The sequence below is a fragment of the Synchiropus splendidus genome, chromosome 19 (genome assembly GCF_027744825.2).
Source record: "Synchiropus splendidus isolate RoL2022-P1 chromosome 19, RoL_Sspl_1.0, whole genome shotgun sequence".
Lineage (NCBI taxonomy): Eukaryota > Metazoa > Chordata > Actinopteri > Syngnathiformes > Callionymidae > Synchiropus > Synchiropus splendidus.
The window spans coordinates 11,332,780-11,349,763 of NC_071352.1; the positions used below are offsets into that span (position 1 = coordinate 11,332,780).

Consider the following 16,984-nt stretch of genomic DNA (forward strand, 5'->3'; position numbering starts at 1 on the left):
GTCATCTGATTCTGAAACCAATTGGGGATCAAAAATGCCAGCAACTACTTTGGCATTGCAGCTTTTTTTTTTTTTTTTAAGTCAATGTTTCATCACCTATGACCTCACTGGAACATTTCACGTCTGAGCAAGTCGGAACAATGGCAATGATGAGCAACAGGAAATTGATAACATGTCAGGCCAAGCAGTCCAACGTACTGTAAATCCATGGACGACCGTGTGAGAGTCTCCTCCCCACTATTACAGGGGTGCAGTATAGGACTGACGCAATTTCATCCATCCATCTCGAGTTAGTCATCCTGGATGACGCACATCACTGCCAACTTTGGGTCTCATCAAATCCCATTTTAGAAAATTACAGATATTATATCTGGAAGAAAATATGATGACTAAGCAACGAAAGAAATATGTTGCAGACATTTTTTAATGGGAAAAATAGAGAAATTCTTTCAATAAAAGGAGGCAAAACAGTGCTTATAAAACTTGAGTGTCCCGAATTATGAATCTTTAAATTGTAATTTATTTTTTTTTACATTTTTTTTTCACAGAATGTAATAAACACAGCATGAATCTTGTTCATCCAAATTCTTTATTATCTTCCTCAGTGTCAGAGCAAACCCAGATGAGCAGGAAACAGGTGTTTCTACAGAGCGCAGCGCGCCCTCGTCCTTCGCTGAATCATTCTTGAATTTACATTTCTAAAGGCTCCTTCTATACCTGGATGCTGTTGAGACAGATGGAGTTGAACACAGCACTGCTGGGATTTAGAATGATCTTAAGCACAGTTAGTAAGAGATAGATTCATACAACGGTGATGGGAGATGTAACAGTCACTGTTGTACTCTATCACAAGGTTCAAGGAGGAACACACAAAGCAGGAAGCATCAAACCAAAGAAATGAAAAGGTTGCTTGTGCAGCGGGGATACCAGATGTCTAAACACCAGTCAGCTAAATATGTTGACCCAAGGGGGTGAAAACTTTATCCCACACTTCCACCTTCATGATGGACCTCCCCATGGGACACATGGTAGCCTTGATGTCAAGGTACTTCCCGACATAATTGATCCCCGACCCATCGGCATGCTCCCTCACGAACCCTTCTGGCTTCTTGTCATAGTACATCTTTTTGAACAAAGCCTCATTGCATTCAATTCCCCTGTCAAAGATGCCCACAGCAAACCAGTTTTTGTACAAGTTGTAGTCCCATGGCACAGAGAACATGATGGCCACGGTCTCGATGAAGTTGCTCTGAGATCTCTCCAGCAGGTTGTAGGTCAGCACCCCGACAGCCCCCGTCGCTTTGCCTCCCGTCTTGGTAAAAGTGCAGAGCTCTGTGTGCAGCGGAGGCACTGTGGGTTGAGGCGGGTTGTGCGTCTCGCCGTTATCAAGGTAGACCCTTATAAGCACACAAGGACATCAGTAATGTTCATGCTACGGCTCAGTAACAGCCTGTCAAATGACAAAGCTGACCGTGAATTCTGGACTACAGAGTGCACCAGAATATTAGCCACACCCACTAAATTTATGAAAAATAATTGCCGCGGGTGCAGTGGTGCTGTCTGCGCCGTAGAAAGGTCAGTGGTGCACCTGGCTCAAAAATGCATGAGGATCACCTCTAAACTAGCATCAAGACTGACTCATGAAACAAACTAGGCAATGTTCTGAACTTGAATCTTGAACTTTTCACATCCTTTATTGACATTAAAGCGCTCAAAATGCACTGTTTTCGCTTGTGTGTCTCCTCTCTATTCTTGTCTCTTGACAAAAACGGTGCATTTTCAGTGTTTTAAGGTCAATAAAACGCCTGGGATTTCAGCGCTTTTATATGATGGGGCACAATATTTTGGCAGCATGACGCTCCTTAGCCTGCGAAAATCCATATGTTAAACTGTGAGATAAAAGTGGCTTATAGTCAAATACATTTTGCGCCAACTATACGGTGAGTCGGTTATGGCCCCCAGGCCTTGAGTTTGCCACATTTTTAACTGTTGTGTGACATTCAAGTGAATCTTCTCCATTGGAACTTGTGGGCGTCTCGATGTGCCGCAGAAGGTGAAACATGAGCTTCCATTGAAAGCCCAACAAGGCTGCTCTCCGCTTCAGCACAGGACGCTAAAGTCCACTTTCCCAACGTCCATATACTAGCAGTGAGGACGTCCTGGATGCAGGCTGCACGACTTTTATCGGCACCAAGATACATTTTCAGTTTCAAATCCTACCTGGGATTGATGAGGCAGTAGTTGTGCGTGACATTGGAGAGCTCGATGGTGATGCTCCTCCTGGCTTTTATGTCGGCGGCGACGGCCTCTGCAGTCTCAGTCATGTTGCTGCAGAGAAGCTTCAGGAGTTAAACCAACCAAAGTAGTGGAGCAGCACAAACATTATTACGGTTGAAAAGCTCCTCCTGACCTATAGAGCAGTGCTTCGCTCAGTTGGCATTACCCTGACCTTCAAGAGCACAGATAGACAGGCTGAGCGTATGAATGATGGATTTCTGAGCCTAATGGGATTTCCAAACTGCTGTTAACAGCCAGAGAATGGCTGCAGCCTCCCCTCGCCTCATTAGAGAGTGTACCTTTTCAATTATCGCTCTAAGTGCTGCGCCATAACAGCACTGGAGTGAAAACACTGGAGAAGATGAGCGCGCATTTAGTCAACAGATATGAGACACAAATCAAACAAATGCACCATTGAGCTTCTGTGCCGCACTTTGCGTTGCTTAATTCTCATTTCCAGCCATGAACCTTTTGCTAATGACCCATTTTAGACACATCTTTGAAGATGACTTACCTGCTTCGGTGTCCTGGTCCTCATAAAGTATTGGAGAAACTTGCTCTGCTCCGATTCCCCCACCCAAAGATGGCTACCTCCGCCCTTGAAAATCAGTCCCACCCACTTGGAACACACTCCCTCATCATCACCTGCAGTTCCTTTACCCAGGCGCGCTCTCAAAAGATTATGCGAGCAAACACAGAACCTGTTTCTTTCCCCCCTCTGGGATTAACAAAAGTCTGGCCGCACCCTGTGCTGTGGAAAAGTTTCCCAACCACGTACGGTTGGGCTTGGAAATCGGTCTCAGGATACTTGCATCATTCAACTGGATTGTGCGCAGCACAAGTTAAAACAGAACTCCCTAGCGACTGTTTGGCAAAGAAATGTTTTGCATTCCTCGTTCCACTGTACGAAACCCTTGGACAAATATTCTGAATGCAGCTGATGGACTGTTGACATGTGTTGAGACGTGACCCTGGTCATCACTCACCATGTCCCGACTGCTCAAATAAGAACAAATCCTGCCTCTATACAGTCGAAAAACATCTTCAAAAAATGGTTCTGTTGTGAGTATTTTGGTAGAATTGCTACATTTGCCCTGTAGCTAATCCAAGTATATTAGATATGAAGTGGTTGATCTTCTGATGCTTGTTTGCCCCTGAGGTAAACTGAAATAGATAAGGGATCAGGTTTCGTTGCCAACTCTCATAAGTCACACAAAAAAGCATTGACTTTATTAATCATTCATTCTTAGAGATGTCCAAGCTGCATCCATCCACCTGCTGAAACATCATAACAAAGATGTAGGTTCAAGCTCAAGGCGACACACAAGACAACACGCAAAATTAATGAACTGCAGAAACATAAACCTCTTGAAAAAACGTACCTTTAACACATGCATAACAAGAGTCATTTATCCATTCACCACAAGTGCAGATGCAGCTTCACCTCCAGCTGACATAAGCACATGATGATATGAGGTTATCTCAGGTTAACCACAGCAAGGTGCAAGTGCAAATAAGACTGCGAAAGAGGAAGAAAGAGAAATTGCCGTCAACATGAAGTACAATTAAGGAAATGAAACCAAAAGACATCAAAAATAAATACAATAGTCTGACAATGTACTGGGCATCATAAATGTGTATCAGCAGTATACTGTATTTCACAACACTCCACTTAAAAAAAAAAAAATAAATAAATATATATATATATATATATATTTTTTTTATACACATTTATGATGCCCAGTACATTGTCAGACTAATATATATATATATATATATATATTTTTTTTTTTTATTTATTTATTTATTTATTTATTTATTTATATTATTTTAAAATAATTCTTTTTTTTTTTTTTAAGTGGAGTGTTTTCACAATTTTGTTTATGAGCAAAGCATCATTTAAAAGGCTTTTTAATCCGTACTCTGGACATTTTTTGTTCATTTTTTTTCATGCCAGCACCCAGTCAATGATGCATCACATTGTTTCTTGTTTCTAAACTAATCCATTTACAAAGTGGCACAGAAAAAACAAAATTGCCCTTGAAACATATGACTCGTCTAGCGCACCATGGGTGTGTCAGCCTGTCACTGAGAGCGCTGTCACTGATGTTAAAAGTCTCCCGGACAGAGTGGGATGTGTTTTCCAACATGGTTTATCGCTTTCCCATCGCCCTCTACACCCTCTACAATAATCTTTGAAACATGTCCTCTCCTATAGATCATACAGGAGTATCAGTAAAAAGCCAACCAGAAAACTTCAGTGTACACGGGGGGTGAAAGAAATGTATACTGCAAGTGTGGCATACAGAGCAAAAGTGTTTCCAGGTGTGTAGCTAGTATGAACCCCATGAAATATATAGTGAAAAACTGTCTTGTGTTCAATGGCTTCATGGCAACTCTAAGTGATTCGTATTATAAGTTGTGTAGCACACAAAATCCCTCGCCGTTTAAGGCGTCCAAATACAAGGTATGCAGGTAGTCAACCAGCAGTATGTTCCTGAAGCAGGGCTACAGATACACACAATCTCCACAGCAGTAGTGCTTCAAGTTTGAGCTAAGAAGATCTTTCAGATTCAAATCTGTCTGTGAAAAGTGACATAGATCCTGAAAATGTTCACGACAACACACTACGGGTAGACTAGATTCAAATTTGACTGTAACAGAACAATATAAATATACAAGCAAGTGGACAGAGTCACACATGGGTTGGCTTGGTCAAAGGGTTGCCAGTCTCTCTATACTATATATAGGAAACAATCGCTGCATCTCTGCTCTACTTTGGGCTGATATTGGAGCCTGACTTGATCCATTTCCATTCCCTTCCCCCTACGCACCACTTCCATGTTCGGTGCGGACAATTCAATAGCGCTAAAGGTCTAGTAGATGCCCTCTGAAAAGGGTTTTTCCATATTTTAAAACTTCAATGCAGCTGTATCTTTGCAGACAGTAGAACTTGTTTGTGCACTGTAATTTCCAGACTATAAGCCACTTCTTTTTTCTTGTGGTCTGAACCCTGTGGCTCATACACCGACACGGCTAATATATGGATTTTTTACAGGCTAAAGAGCAACATTCCACCTAAATATTGAGCCCGTCACATCCAGGCGATGAAATCACAGGCGTTTTATGGACCTTAAAGAGCTCAAAATGCACTGTTTTCGCCCACGTGTCCACAGCTCCACCAACAGAGCCGATCTCCCGGAGGACTGGAGACAAAAAGTAGCAGCTGAGACCGGCTGTGGTGTCTGAACATGTCTGACATGTGGGCAAAAACGTCACATTTTGAGTGCTTTAATGTCAATAAAAGATGTGAGCAGTTCATAATTTAAGAAATGAACATGTCTTGATGCTAGACCCGTTTTCAAAGCTAGTTTAGAAGTGATCCTCATGCACTTTTAAGCTGGGTGCACCACGGTAATGAATGTGCGATAAAATAGGAAAATATTTACTAAAATACAAATAACATTAACTTATAAAAAGTGTGTCAAACAGTCATCGTAAACAATGACACCAGGGAAAAGACTACCAATCTGACTGCTAGCTCCGCCAAATATTGAGGTGCTGAAAGCTAGTATGATGTAGGGCACACCTGAAATGGTCATAGCAAAGGTCATGCAATTGTTATTATCTTGTATTTAAGTTTAAAGTATGTGAATAGAAAACGGGGATGGACATCTTGAGCAGGAAATAATTGTAATGTTTGCTTCATTCATTGTACAGTGTGGCCATGTTCACAATAAAGAAGTCAACATAGGCATTTGTTTTTATGTTTATTTTCATACTTTTACTTGTGTAGTCAGAATGAAGAAGAATGAACACAACATGGTGGAGGATTTATGAGATTTGGTTTTACATGTCAAGTCAGCAAGTCAATCTTTCTAAAGACACAACTGTGCTATATTAACGGATCATTTTATCGTAGAGCTCCACTTTGACAATGGCCTTCCCAATGCTGGACATGGTTCCTCTCACGTCTAGGTATTGAGACTGGCATTCCAACCCGGAGCCATTCCCGTCTGCTCTCACAAACTTGACCTTTTCTTTGCCGTCGTACATGTTTTCGTACATTTTTTTGTCGCAGTTACCGGACGCCTGGTCGAACAGCCCGATGGCCAGACGGTTCTTGTACAAATTCTGGTCAAAAGGCACGGAGAACATGATGGCCAAGCGTTCAGAGCACACGCGAGACTGGGTGTGGAACAGGTCGTAGGTCATCAAGCCGACAGCGCCGGTGGCGGTGTTGTCATCCTTGGTGAAGGAGCACACTTCGGAGCGGCTGGGACGCACGGTGGGCTGAGGAGGGTGCTGACTGAAGCCGCTGGACATGTAGACCCTAAAAAGCCAAGCACATTTAACACCTCCAGAAAGTTTCACGGTCACATCTTCACCCGAATCCCCTCAGAAACAAGAACTTTGATGAAATAACGTGAGCGTTCTGAAAGTTTGGCGGAGACTATTGGGGTACTTGTCAAGCGTAGAGCTTTCCAGGGTGAGACTCCGGATGCTGATGGATGGAATGTGACTGAGCGAATACTGCCGCGGACTTCTAAGCAACAGTGAGCGTTCCTGCCCGCGATGTGCAATGAGGCAGCGTTTGTCACTACATGATGGATAGGTGGATGTTCTCAGCAAAGTGATGTCACACATGAAAACCAGCCATCCATGATCCCAGCTCTCCTGCCACGACGAGACAAATGTGGAAGCACGGCTCCAATTCTAATAGATGCTCCACCGTATTGTTTTCCTGTCCTGCAGAACAACTGCTAAACATTTATATTCTACATCAATTATGTATCATTGATTTTAGACAATGAAGAACATGAGCATCATGTTGTCTGATAGTCATTGAATAAACATTTCATTATACTTAAATAAAATCCAACAGAAAAAAAGAAAGTGTGTCACTAGTACAGAAATTCTATGATCAAATATGAGTGCAATATGGATAAAAATATATTCATATAATATTCTAAGCAATTATGAAAATACAAATGCATTTCCTGGTGCAGCAGTTACTGAATAAATAAATAAAAAGTGAGCAAACTCATTCATTCATGACTCAATATATAAAGGCTTTTTAAAAACAAATTTAAAATCCTGTTGTAAAGGAGAAAAATGTTCCTATCTCTTATGGTTTTTGACTCAAAATGGGGATTAGGTTTTTTTTATGCTGCATTGAAGCTCAGACTAACCAATAGAGGAAGCAGTAGTTCTACTGAGGTGTGTTCTCCTCCGTGACAGAACTTCTCACTGCAATAACCTGACATTTTGAAACCAAACCCATCTATGTCTTTTATTTATTCATCTATTGATTTCTCAAACATCAGCTCTGCACTGTTTTTTTCCGTGTACGTTGTTTGTTCGATAACGCCGCAGACCAAAATGCCATGCAATGTTTCACTTACTTGGGATTGATGAGGCAATACTGGCCGGTGAAATTTGAGATTTCAACGGTGCAGTTTCTGTTGGTGGTGAGAGTTGCTGAAACAAGCTCGGCTTTTTCGGGCATCTCGGCTACCGGGAAGTGAGAGAACAAAATATTAAACTTGTACTTCTTTTGTCCATGAATTCTGATCTCTAAGTTTCGGCTCACCTTCTGGTGTCAGACACACAAGTTCCTCAGCAGACCTCTTCTTTCCTCGCGAGCAGAGACAAGGAGTGTGCGTCTCTCCAAACACAGGAAAGGTGTGTCCGCCCTGAAGAGCACCCACCCCCTTACAAGGCACCTCTACAACTCCAATGTCACAAACCCGCCACCGAAGCGATCTATAAAGCTGACGGCAGTTATGTAAGCAAATGAATCTGTATGGTTCTGGCCGCGGGTGAGGAGTGGGTGGCATTGATATCAGTGAAGGATTGAAGGGTCAGGGTGATGTCAGAGAACTGGTTCTCCCTCTTTAAAAGCACAATTTATGTAACAAATGATGCAAATATCTGTAAACCAGATTGGAAATCGGCTCGATAAGTAGTTTAAATGAGGTAATTTGATTCTCTGGACGTGGAACATTCCGTGTCAAGGCTGGAAACGGCGGTCTCGCAGGGATTGCGCAACTCATTGGCTGCTGTTGTTGCTGCAGGTAGCGGCGAGTGTCAGATTCCTGTGGGGACGTCTACATCGCTCCCGTCTTTCAACGCTGTCTGAGTCTTGTGTTGGTGCATTTATGCTGCTTGTCCTCTCCCACCGGTGGAAGAGAAGAATCTCCCCTCCTCTGTGTGGGATGGAACAGACACTACAAATGATGTAACAGCGCAGAGAAAGGGTGCAGTTGCACATGCAATTGCAGAGCCCGGCGGTCCTCCCAATTAGCTGTGTTTTGCTAATTTTATGCGTTTTGAAATGAGCTCATTACGGCTAAAAAAGTAGCGTAATGACAGCTGTCCCCCTCTGCACGTCAGACGGCTGGAAGTGGATTGAAATCTTCAATGATTTAAGTCAGCAGATGGCATACATTTGCAAAAAAAAACGCATTTGCACTACATAGACGGAGGAAGTCAATGTTGGTCTTCTAATGACTCGCCAGTCACTCTGACAGTCTTCCTATAAAACGTTTTTCACACTTTTACAAACTTGCAAAAGTTCCATTCATCGACCCAGCATGTGTTTATTTACCCGTCAGTTAATCTCTCACTGGCCTTTCAGAACTGAGAGCAGCTTTGTGTTGTGACCTGAGGGGTAAGATGAGACAAAATGAGACACGTCTTTATGATAGATAAAAAATATACGTCGTGTATATGTTGTGTCCCCACTCCGCGCTCTCCAAACACCCATCATATGCCTCTGCTACACTACACTCAGGTTGGCAGAGTGTATCTCAGTGGGGGTCGGGTCTAGTTTGATCAGGAGCCACACAAGTCTATATAAACAGCAAACATGTCACTGTACCCACCACTAACTGCAACACAGGTTAGGAATGAGTACCAACATTGGCTTTACGTACTGAGCTTCTTTTATTTTGAAAGGGAGTCTGATTATTTCACTGTACTTCCTTGCCCTGACTTTATGCATTGGTCCTTTGGCAAAAACAGAAGATAATAGATGGATGGATGGATGGATGGATAGATAGATAGATAGATAGATAGATAGATAGACAGACAGACAGACAGACAGACAGACAGACAGACAGACAGGCAGACCGACAGACAGACAGACAGACAGACAGACAGACAGACAGATAGATCGATCGATAGATAGATAGATAGATAGGCAGACAGACAGACAGACAGACAGACAGGCAGGCAGATAGATACAGACGGGTGGACAGACAGACAGACAGACAGACAGATAGATAGATAGGCAGACAGGCAGACAGACAGACAGAGAGACAGACAGGCAGGCAGATAGATACAGACGGGTGGACAGACAGACAGACAGACAGATAGATAGATAGATAGATAGATAGACAGACAGACAGACAGACAGGCAGACAGGCAGATAGATACAGACGGGCGGACAGACAGACAGACAGACAGACAGGTAGATACAGACAGACAGACAGACAGGCAGATAGATACAGACAGACAGACAGACAGACAGGCAGACAGACAGACAGACAGGCAGATAGATACAGACGGGCGGACAGACAGACAGGTAGATACCGACAGACGGACAGACAGACAGACAGACAGACAGGTAGATACAGACAGACAGACAGACAGACAGGCAGATAGATACAGACGGGCAGACAGACAGACAGACAGACAGACAGACAGACAGACAGACAGGTAGATACAGACAGACAGACAGACAGGCAGACAGACAGACAGATAGGTAGAGACAGACAGACAGACAGACAGGCGGACAGACAGGCAGACAGACGGACAGGTAGATACAGACAGACAGACAGACAGACAGGCAGACAGACAGACAGACAGACAGGTAGAGACAGACAGACAGACAGACAGACAGACAGACAGGCAGACAGGCAGACAGACAGGAAGATACAGACGGGCGGACAGACAGACAGACAGACAGACAGGAAGATACAGACGGGCGGACAGACAGACAGACAGACAGACCAGCTTGTCATTCAACAATGCAGCCTAAAGATGAAAGTTGCTAAGCAAGACAAACATACAGTGCGGACACACACCCGTCCACACCCGTACACTCCTTAAAAGAGCTATTCAGGATGCAGGATGAAAACAGAGCTACTGCAGGACCCTCCTCAATGCTTAACCTCAATACTTAACCCTTCAGGCGGTTGAACAGGATGCACATTGACAGTTTCTATCATAAAAATCTGCATTTTTTTAAATGACATTTCCATTTATATATTATTATTGTGACAGTATCATCACTATGTTGCTTTTTAAATGTATTTTATTTTATTTATTTATTTTTAAAGCTTTACATTGGTCTTTTTGGAAAAATTAACAGTTTCAAAACGTCCGTTCAAACCATTGTTAGTCTCAAACAAATAGCCGAAAATGCTGAGCTAACAAAACTAAACTAAACAAAGCACAAACAAAAACATAGTCACACAGTAGAATGCAATACTTTTCTCCATTCCTCCCAATATTTTCCACTTTATCACACATACAGCCGCACCAGTTTCTCCACTAAAGACAACCAACATCACATTTCATCACATTGGTTTAAACTGTGTAATGCATCTGCTGTGTCATTTCACCACATGAACCACATTAGATTTATTGCTAACCCCCAAGTTGTGAGGCGCTGATGTCGTCTCAACTGTGTGACACTGTGCTGGGGTGTAGCTGAGTAGCGTTTACCTGGTGGATATGATGCATCACCAGGCTGGACCCGGATGGAAAGAATGTGAAGGTGGTCATGTGATTTTCTGTCTGAGCAAGCCACGGTTCCTGAGCTTGACAGGCCTTGACGCACCAGACTCAGCGACCTGTAGGTGTGGCAGTAGATACAATAATTTTGTGCTGAATAAGAAGTTTTGTGTTGGCTAGCTGAAGAGTGAGTCTCCTGAATCCCTGCTCTCACCATGCAGAACACTCTCATCTCACGCCGCTGTAATTACAGTGGTAGCAAACAGAGTTCAGCCTTATTTAATTTGGTAAGTAAATTCTCGTGTCTGTGTCTCTTCTGCTTTAAAAATAGCCGAACAGGATCGGCGAGCTCATTCCGGAGTATCACACCAGCATCTTCCTGCAAGAGTTTTCCTTCTCGGTACATGTAAAATGGCCAGTGAGATGTTTTACATGTCCATCTCAGCGAAAGCACAGATGGGAGTCGTAAATGTTCGCGGCGGTGCTCACGCACAGACTGGTGACTAGTAAGGTGCGCTGGAGCGTGCGCTTGTTTATGATGCAACAAAAGGTCTTCATATGCACCAAGAGATTTTTCATTAGAAAAGGTGAGAAAACGCCTGCAAATGAATGTACAGTACTGTAAGTGGGAGGTTCATAGTGTAAGTGATGATGACACCTAGTGGTCAGGTGTGATGTAGTGGAGTAAATAAAAACCATTAAACTCTGACCAGAGCAGCAATGACGGAAGTGCGGTTGGAAAATGTTTTGATCCGACTATTTCTGTGTTCATTTCAAGCAGTTATTTATGAATACATAAGTGAAATGTATTGCCAACATACTAAAAATACAAATGGTTATTTCAGTTACCTCATAAATATGAGATCAATCCATCCAATTTCCTTCACTTATTTGAGGTCTGGTTGCAAGGGTTACGCACCAACACCTCTCCCCATATCAAGGTGCTGCCATGATGTGTTCTTGGGTCATAGTCCATCAAAAATGTGAACCAAAAATGATACATTATTGACCCCTGATTATCACTGAAGATGATCTCAAGTTGGAGTGAGAGGACACAGGAGCTTAGAGGTAACAATTTTTTTAATGTTTTCCTGAATATTTTTGAAAGACCGGAAAAAATGTTTTGAAAAGCAACAAATTATGAAGCTGTTTTTCCACTCCACTATGTTCAAAAGAAGCCAAACATCAATCAGTCTTTTATATATATATATATATATATATATATATATATATATATATATATATATATATATATATATATATATATATATATATATATATATATATATATATAAAATAATAATAAAAAAGCCCAACTATAGTACAGTATTTTTGGGGGACTGATCAAAAACTAGCCATGCTAATCCAAAAAATGATGCATCAGGAAGTCAGAAAAAAACGTAAAAAAAAGTAATATAAGTCACACCGCACTATAAGTCATATTTTTGGTTGCACACACCAGAAAGGTCCTCCCACAAAGTAGTTTTTGTATACAACGCTACCAGCTCGGAGAAACAGGGATACAAATGAAGCATTTTTTGTTTTACATTTATTGCACTGATGATAGTAAAAATACTAGCGTTTAGTCAAGAGAAGTAAATAAATATCTCTACATCTTCAGCTGTTGTCACCTGCTCTGTCACAGATATAATGTGAGGTTTACTTTTTGGTCATACATGACATGGTATATTTGCATAAGACGCAGGAGCAGAGAAGCTGTAACCTTAAATACTCAGTTTTATTTCATGCTCTCATGCATATGAAGCAGAATTTTAGTCTCAGCTGTGACAGTATTGCTTATAAACTGACAACTGTTTTTGTTTATTGGGAGAATACACCTCTGTCTTAACAGCAAATTTCTGAATCATTATTTTTGCCTTAGCACAGTGTCGGAACAAAAAGCCATTCAGTGCAGTGCCATCTTTAATCCGTCTTTTTATCCAGCTCCGGCTTTTGTTCTGACCTTTCCTAGACTCCTGCCTCACTATCACATATTGACATTCTAGAGGTCTGGGACGTAAAATTGCCCACTTAGGAGATGAAAAAAAGCCCTAAATTGCTCCTCTGATGCTGCTTTAAGCAGATGTTCCTGACCGATGCTGCAAGCAATGAAGCGTTGTGTCTCACTGAGGGTGGAACAAGGAGGGATTTCACTGTGGTCAACAGTTCCGATTGCTATAGTGTAGCCATGCAAGCAAACAGGTAAAACACATTATGCAAACGTGGTCGATGGACTGTAGAAACAGGCAAGAGAGAATTACATGCTGCAGTTACGCTCATCCGACCTGGAGCCTCTTCAGCTACAGAACTACCTCAATTCTTTATGGTGTGGGGTGCAATCCTCAGAGATTTGGGTGCGTCCTGCACATTCATGATGCTGATCTCTCGTCCCAACAGGAGATCAGGAGACCGTGGAGGTCATCTAAATGAAGTGAACTCACCATCATCTGGATGTAGCATCAGAAGATAGAGCACTACAGTCATAAACGGATGGATACGGTTTCTGTTTAAGTGATGCTCACTTGCTACTCGGGTGCCTAAAGCGTCCCAAAGACCTCCCAGACATTTTTTTCCATGTAGCCCATTCACCACTCTTCATCTTGACAGAACTTCAGTCAATAACATAATGTTATACGTGAGCACATATATGTGACAACGCCCTCTAAAGGGCGATGAACGCACACATGAGAGAATTGATGACTCTGCACTTACTGCCTTGGACTTTTGAGGGAAATCACCGCATATTCTGAAATAAATGGTGAAAAAACGGGGTGATTTGAGCATTGATCTGGACAACCAAAACCAAAAATATTGGACAACCAACACGGTTTAGAACAGGGGTCACCAAACTGTGCCAGAAAGGGCTGCAGTGGGTGTGTTTTGTTCAACCAATAAGGTGCTGGTGACCCCTGCTTTGGAACCAAGACATTTTGGGTTGTGATCGGGGACGATGAAGTTGCTCTGAAACTGGAAACAAGTACTGTCTGTTTCTCACCAAGCTGTCAACCTTTATAGACATGACAGATGTATTAAACTCATACAAATGTTTTACACTAACTATCAAAGTATCTCACTATCAATAATACTCTTTGCACAATAAAAAAAAAATGTCACCACTTCAACATCCACTTCGTACCTAACACAAATGCCATGCAATCTCTTGACCCCTGTTCTGTATTGACACAGCATCAAAATCCCATACAATGAAAAAGAAATAATATTATTAAGTGTAAAAAGCGACACAAAAGAGCTTAGAAACAATGTGCCAGAAAATGACAAGGACAGAGAGAACAGAAAAACGTGGCAAAGAATCCTTCATTGTAATTTTTTCAGGGATGAAAGACCGCTCCGTGGAATTGTTCAAAAGTGACACGTTGAGGACCTTTGGAGTTTGGAAGGACGACGACATCCGGGTGAAAAATGAACCCCTGACTCATCGATATTTGGGGCGCCGATTCCTTTTTCTCAACACACAGAGTGACCACTGCTGTCCGGTTGAATCTGGCATGTGAAGGCTTCTAGTATAGCTAGTATAAATTCAGCTATACAGAAAAAAAAGCACTTTTCCTCATCTGTAATTGCTGCATTTCTTCCTCCGATTTCATCAGAGCTGAGAGTGACACGGCGTGATGAATCCCCGCAGTCATCAGACTGGTCTTTTAAGGCAAAAGGTTCTTAAACGGGGGGTAATGGGTGGGGGAGTCTGGGGGCATTATGCAAACTTCACAGTGATTAATTTCCGCCTGAAATGTATCTCCGCTGATGGTAGCAGGGAGAGGAGCCTATTGATTGATTGCCGCAGGGGGCGCGAGGTTCTGCACATTTACTTTTTGATAAATAGGCTGTCAGGGCCACGGACAACCAAATACGGCCCCCATAAATGAATGTTTAAGCACTGGCGTGTAATATTTACACTCATACTTAGAGTCAAAGTGCAAATATACCACATCCATTACGGGGGATTACATTCGGTGCCACTTGAAGGAGGGAACAGCAATGATCCCTCGGAGCATCCCGCGCACATGTAGGAACATGGAGGAGCCAGGTTTTAATCTGCATGTTTAATGTCTTAGAATAGCAAATAGGAAAGTCCTTGACATTAATCTGTGTCTGCGTATTGGACATGACTGTGCGCATAGGTGCGGATGTCGCCCGGCGAAGGAGGCTTCAAGTTGACAGAGCATGTCAGCGCATCCAGGAGGCCAAATTACCGGCGGATGAAACACAACCAGGGGGCGACACTAGAGGTGAGAACGGGAATAAACGCCGCTTCAAAGATGATCAGTGCTCAGGGCGGATTAATTCCACCACCTGAGGAAGAATCAATAGAGGATTGTGTTGGTGTCGCCTCAGGAACGCACAAAGGTTTAGGCAATTGCGGTTCAACTTATTAAAGCGGTGAAGAGCTGGAGCTTCCCACCTTCTCTCTGTTAAATTCAATAAGTCCTCGGCCTCTTTTAACAGCACTTCTGTGTCTAACCCTCAGAGCTGCGGCACGCCATCACTCAAACTATGCAAATGTATTCCGAATATTCATCATTCATTATTCCAGCGAGCGTTCCCATCTCGTTTTTTTGGCAGAGCCCGGCGCGTGACCCTCGCGTGAGTCGGCTCATGGAAACGCTCGGCTTATTAATTGTACTTCCTGTAATTATTGGTGAGCACGGATTCACTTTTGGACGCAAGTTGTCGCAGTAAACGGTAGAAAACATGCCAATGAATGAGGGGATTTTGATGCAGAAGGCTGCTTAAAATTCATGGTTCATAGTGACCCGCGTCTCCTTTTGTCCCCGCTAATTTGTGAAGTTGAAACCAAGCAGCAGATATGTGGGAAGGCCCAATTTATGGCATAAAAAATACTAATAAATAAAATACAGTAAAAAAAAAAAATAAATAAATAAATCTTTTTTTTTTTTCAATTTATTTAATTTCATATCTGTTTATCTGAACACATCCTTAATTTCATTTTTTGTATTTACTTGAACTTTGCTTGACAGCAGTTTCAACTGAAATGAAGATGGATTTTAATGACCTTTACCAGCAGTGCAAAATTATGTTATCCATTATTAAATGAAAAAAAGGGGAAAAAAAGGTCTATATATATGTATGTATATATATTCTCTCTCAAAAGGTCTTCTTTTTATTATATATATATATATTTGTTATATATATTTGTTTTTTGGGGTTTTTTTTGGGGGGGGGGTTAATTTTCTTCATTGTATCTGTGACCCTGACACGTCAGGACTAATGCCTTTTAAATGAAAACAGATACAAAAATAAATAAATATATATATATATATATATATATATATATATATATATATATATATATATATACATATATATATATATATATATATATATATATATATATATATATATATATATATATATATATATATATATATATATATATATATTCTCTCAAAATGTCTTCTTTTTATTATATATAATCTTAATTTAACATATTTAATAATAGATAATATAATTTTGCATTGCTGGTAAAGGTCATTAAAATTCATCTTCATTTCACTTGAATTTAGTTGAAACTACTGTCAAGTAAAGTTCAAGTAAAAAAAATGAAATTAACGATGTGTTCAGATAAACAGATATTAATATTTACCATATTCTAAATCTAAATTGAATTAGAATAATACTGACAGCAACATTACATGTATAAAAAGTGGAATTATGGAAAAGCTGTTTTTAAGGGGAGCATATTATGAAAAAGTAGGATTTATATTAATAATAAAACACTCTAACACCATCAGTTAAATTATGACAAATTCTACGAAAGAAAAAAAACCTTTGATTTATGCAACTTGAAAATAAGCAAACCAGTCCTGAAGCATACGTCAGAGGAAAATGGTGAAAACCAAAAACAGACAAACAAGAAACAACAACAAAGTCTCATTAGAAAAGAGAAACACTTTCTAAGAAAGTCAATGGTTAGATATTCCACAAG

General features: G+C 41.3%; 2 protein-coding genes across 2 annotated transcripts; both read right to left on the minus strand.

Annotated features, from left to right (window-relative positions):
• Positions 1 to 548: 548 nt before the first annotated feature.
• apnl (actinoporin-like protein) lies at positions 549 to 2,939 on the minus strand. The gene is made up of 3 exons (XM_053852425.1): positions 2,792 to 2,939; positions 2,221 to 2,328; positions 549 to 1,397 (listed from the first exon to the last, which is right to left on the minus strand). Exons 2-3 carry the CDS (start codon positions 2,322 to 2,324, stop codon positions 950 to 952), a joined length of 552 nt encoding a protein of 183 aa, XP_053708400.1. The 5' UTR covers positions 2,325 to 2,328; positions 2,792 to 2,939; the 3' UTR covers positions 549 to 949.
• Positions 2,940 to 6,036: 3,097 nt separating this feature from the next.
• Positions 6,037 to 7,977, minus strand: LOC128751438 (uncharacterized). Its single transcript, XM_053852428.1, has 3 exons — positions 7,871 to 7,977; positions 7,683 to 7,791; positions 6,037 to 6,610 (listed from the first exon to the last, which is right to left on the minus strand). Exons 2-3 carry the CDS (start codon positions 7,784 to 7,786, stop codon positions 6,178 to 6,180), a joined length of 537 nt encoding a protein of 178 aa, XP_053708403.1. The 5' UTR covers positions 7,787 to 7,791; positions 7,871 to 7,977; the 3' UTR covers positions 6,037 to 6,177.
• Positions 7,978 to 16,984: the final 9,007 nt, after the last annotated feature.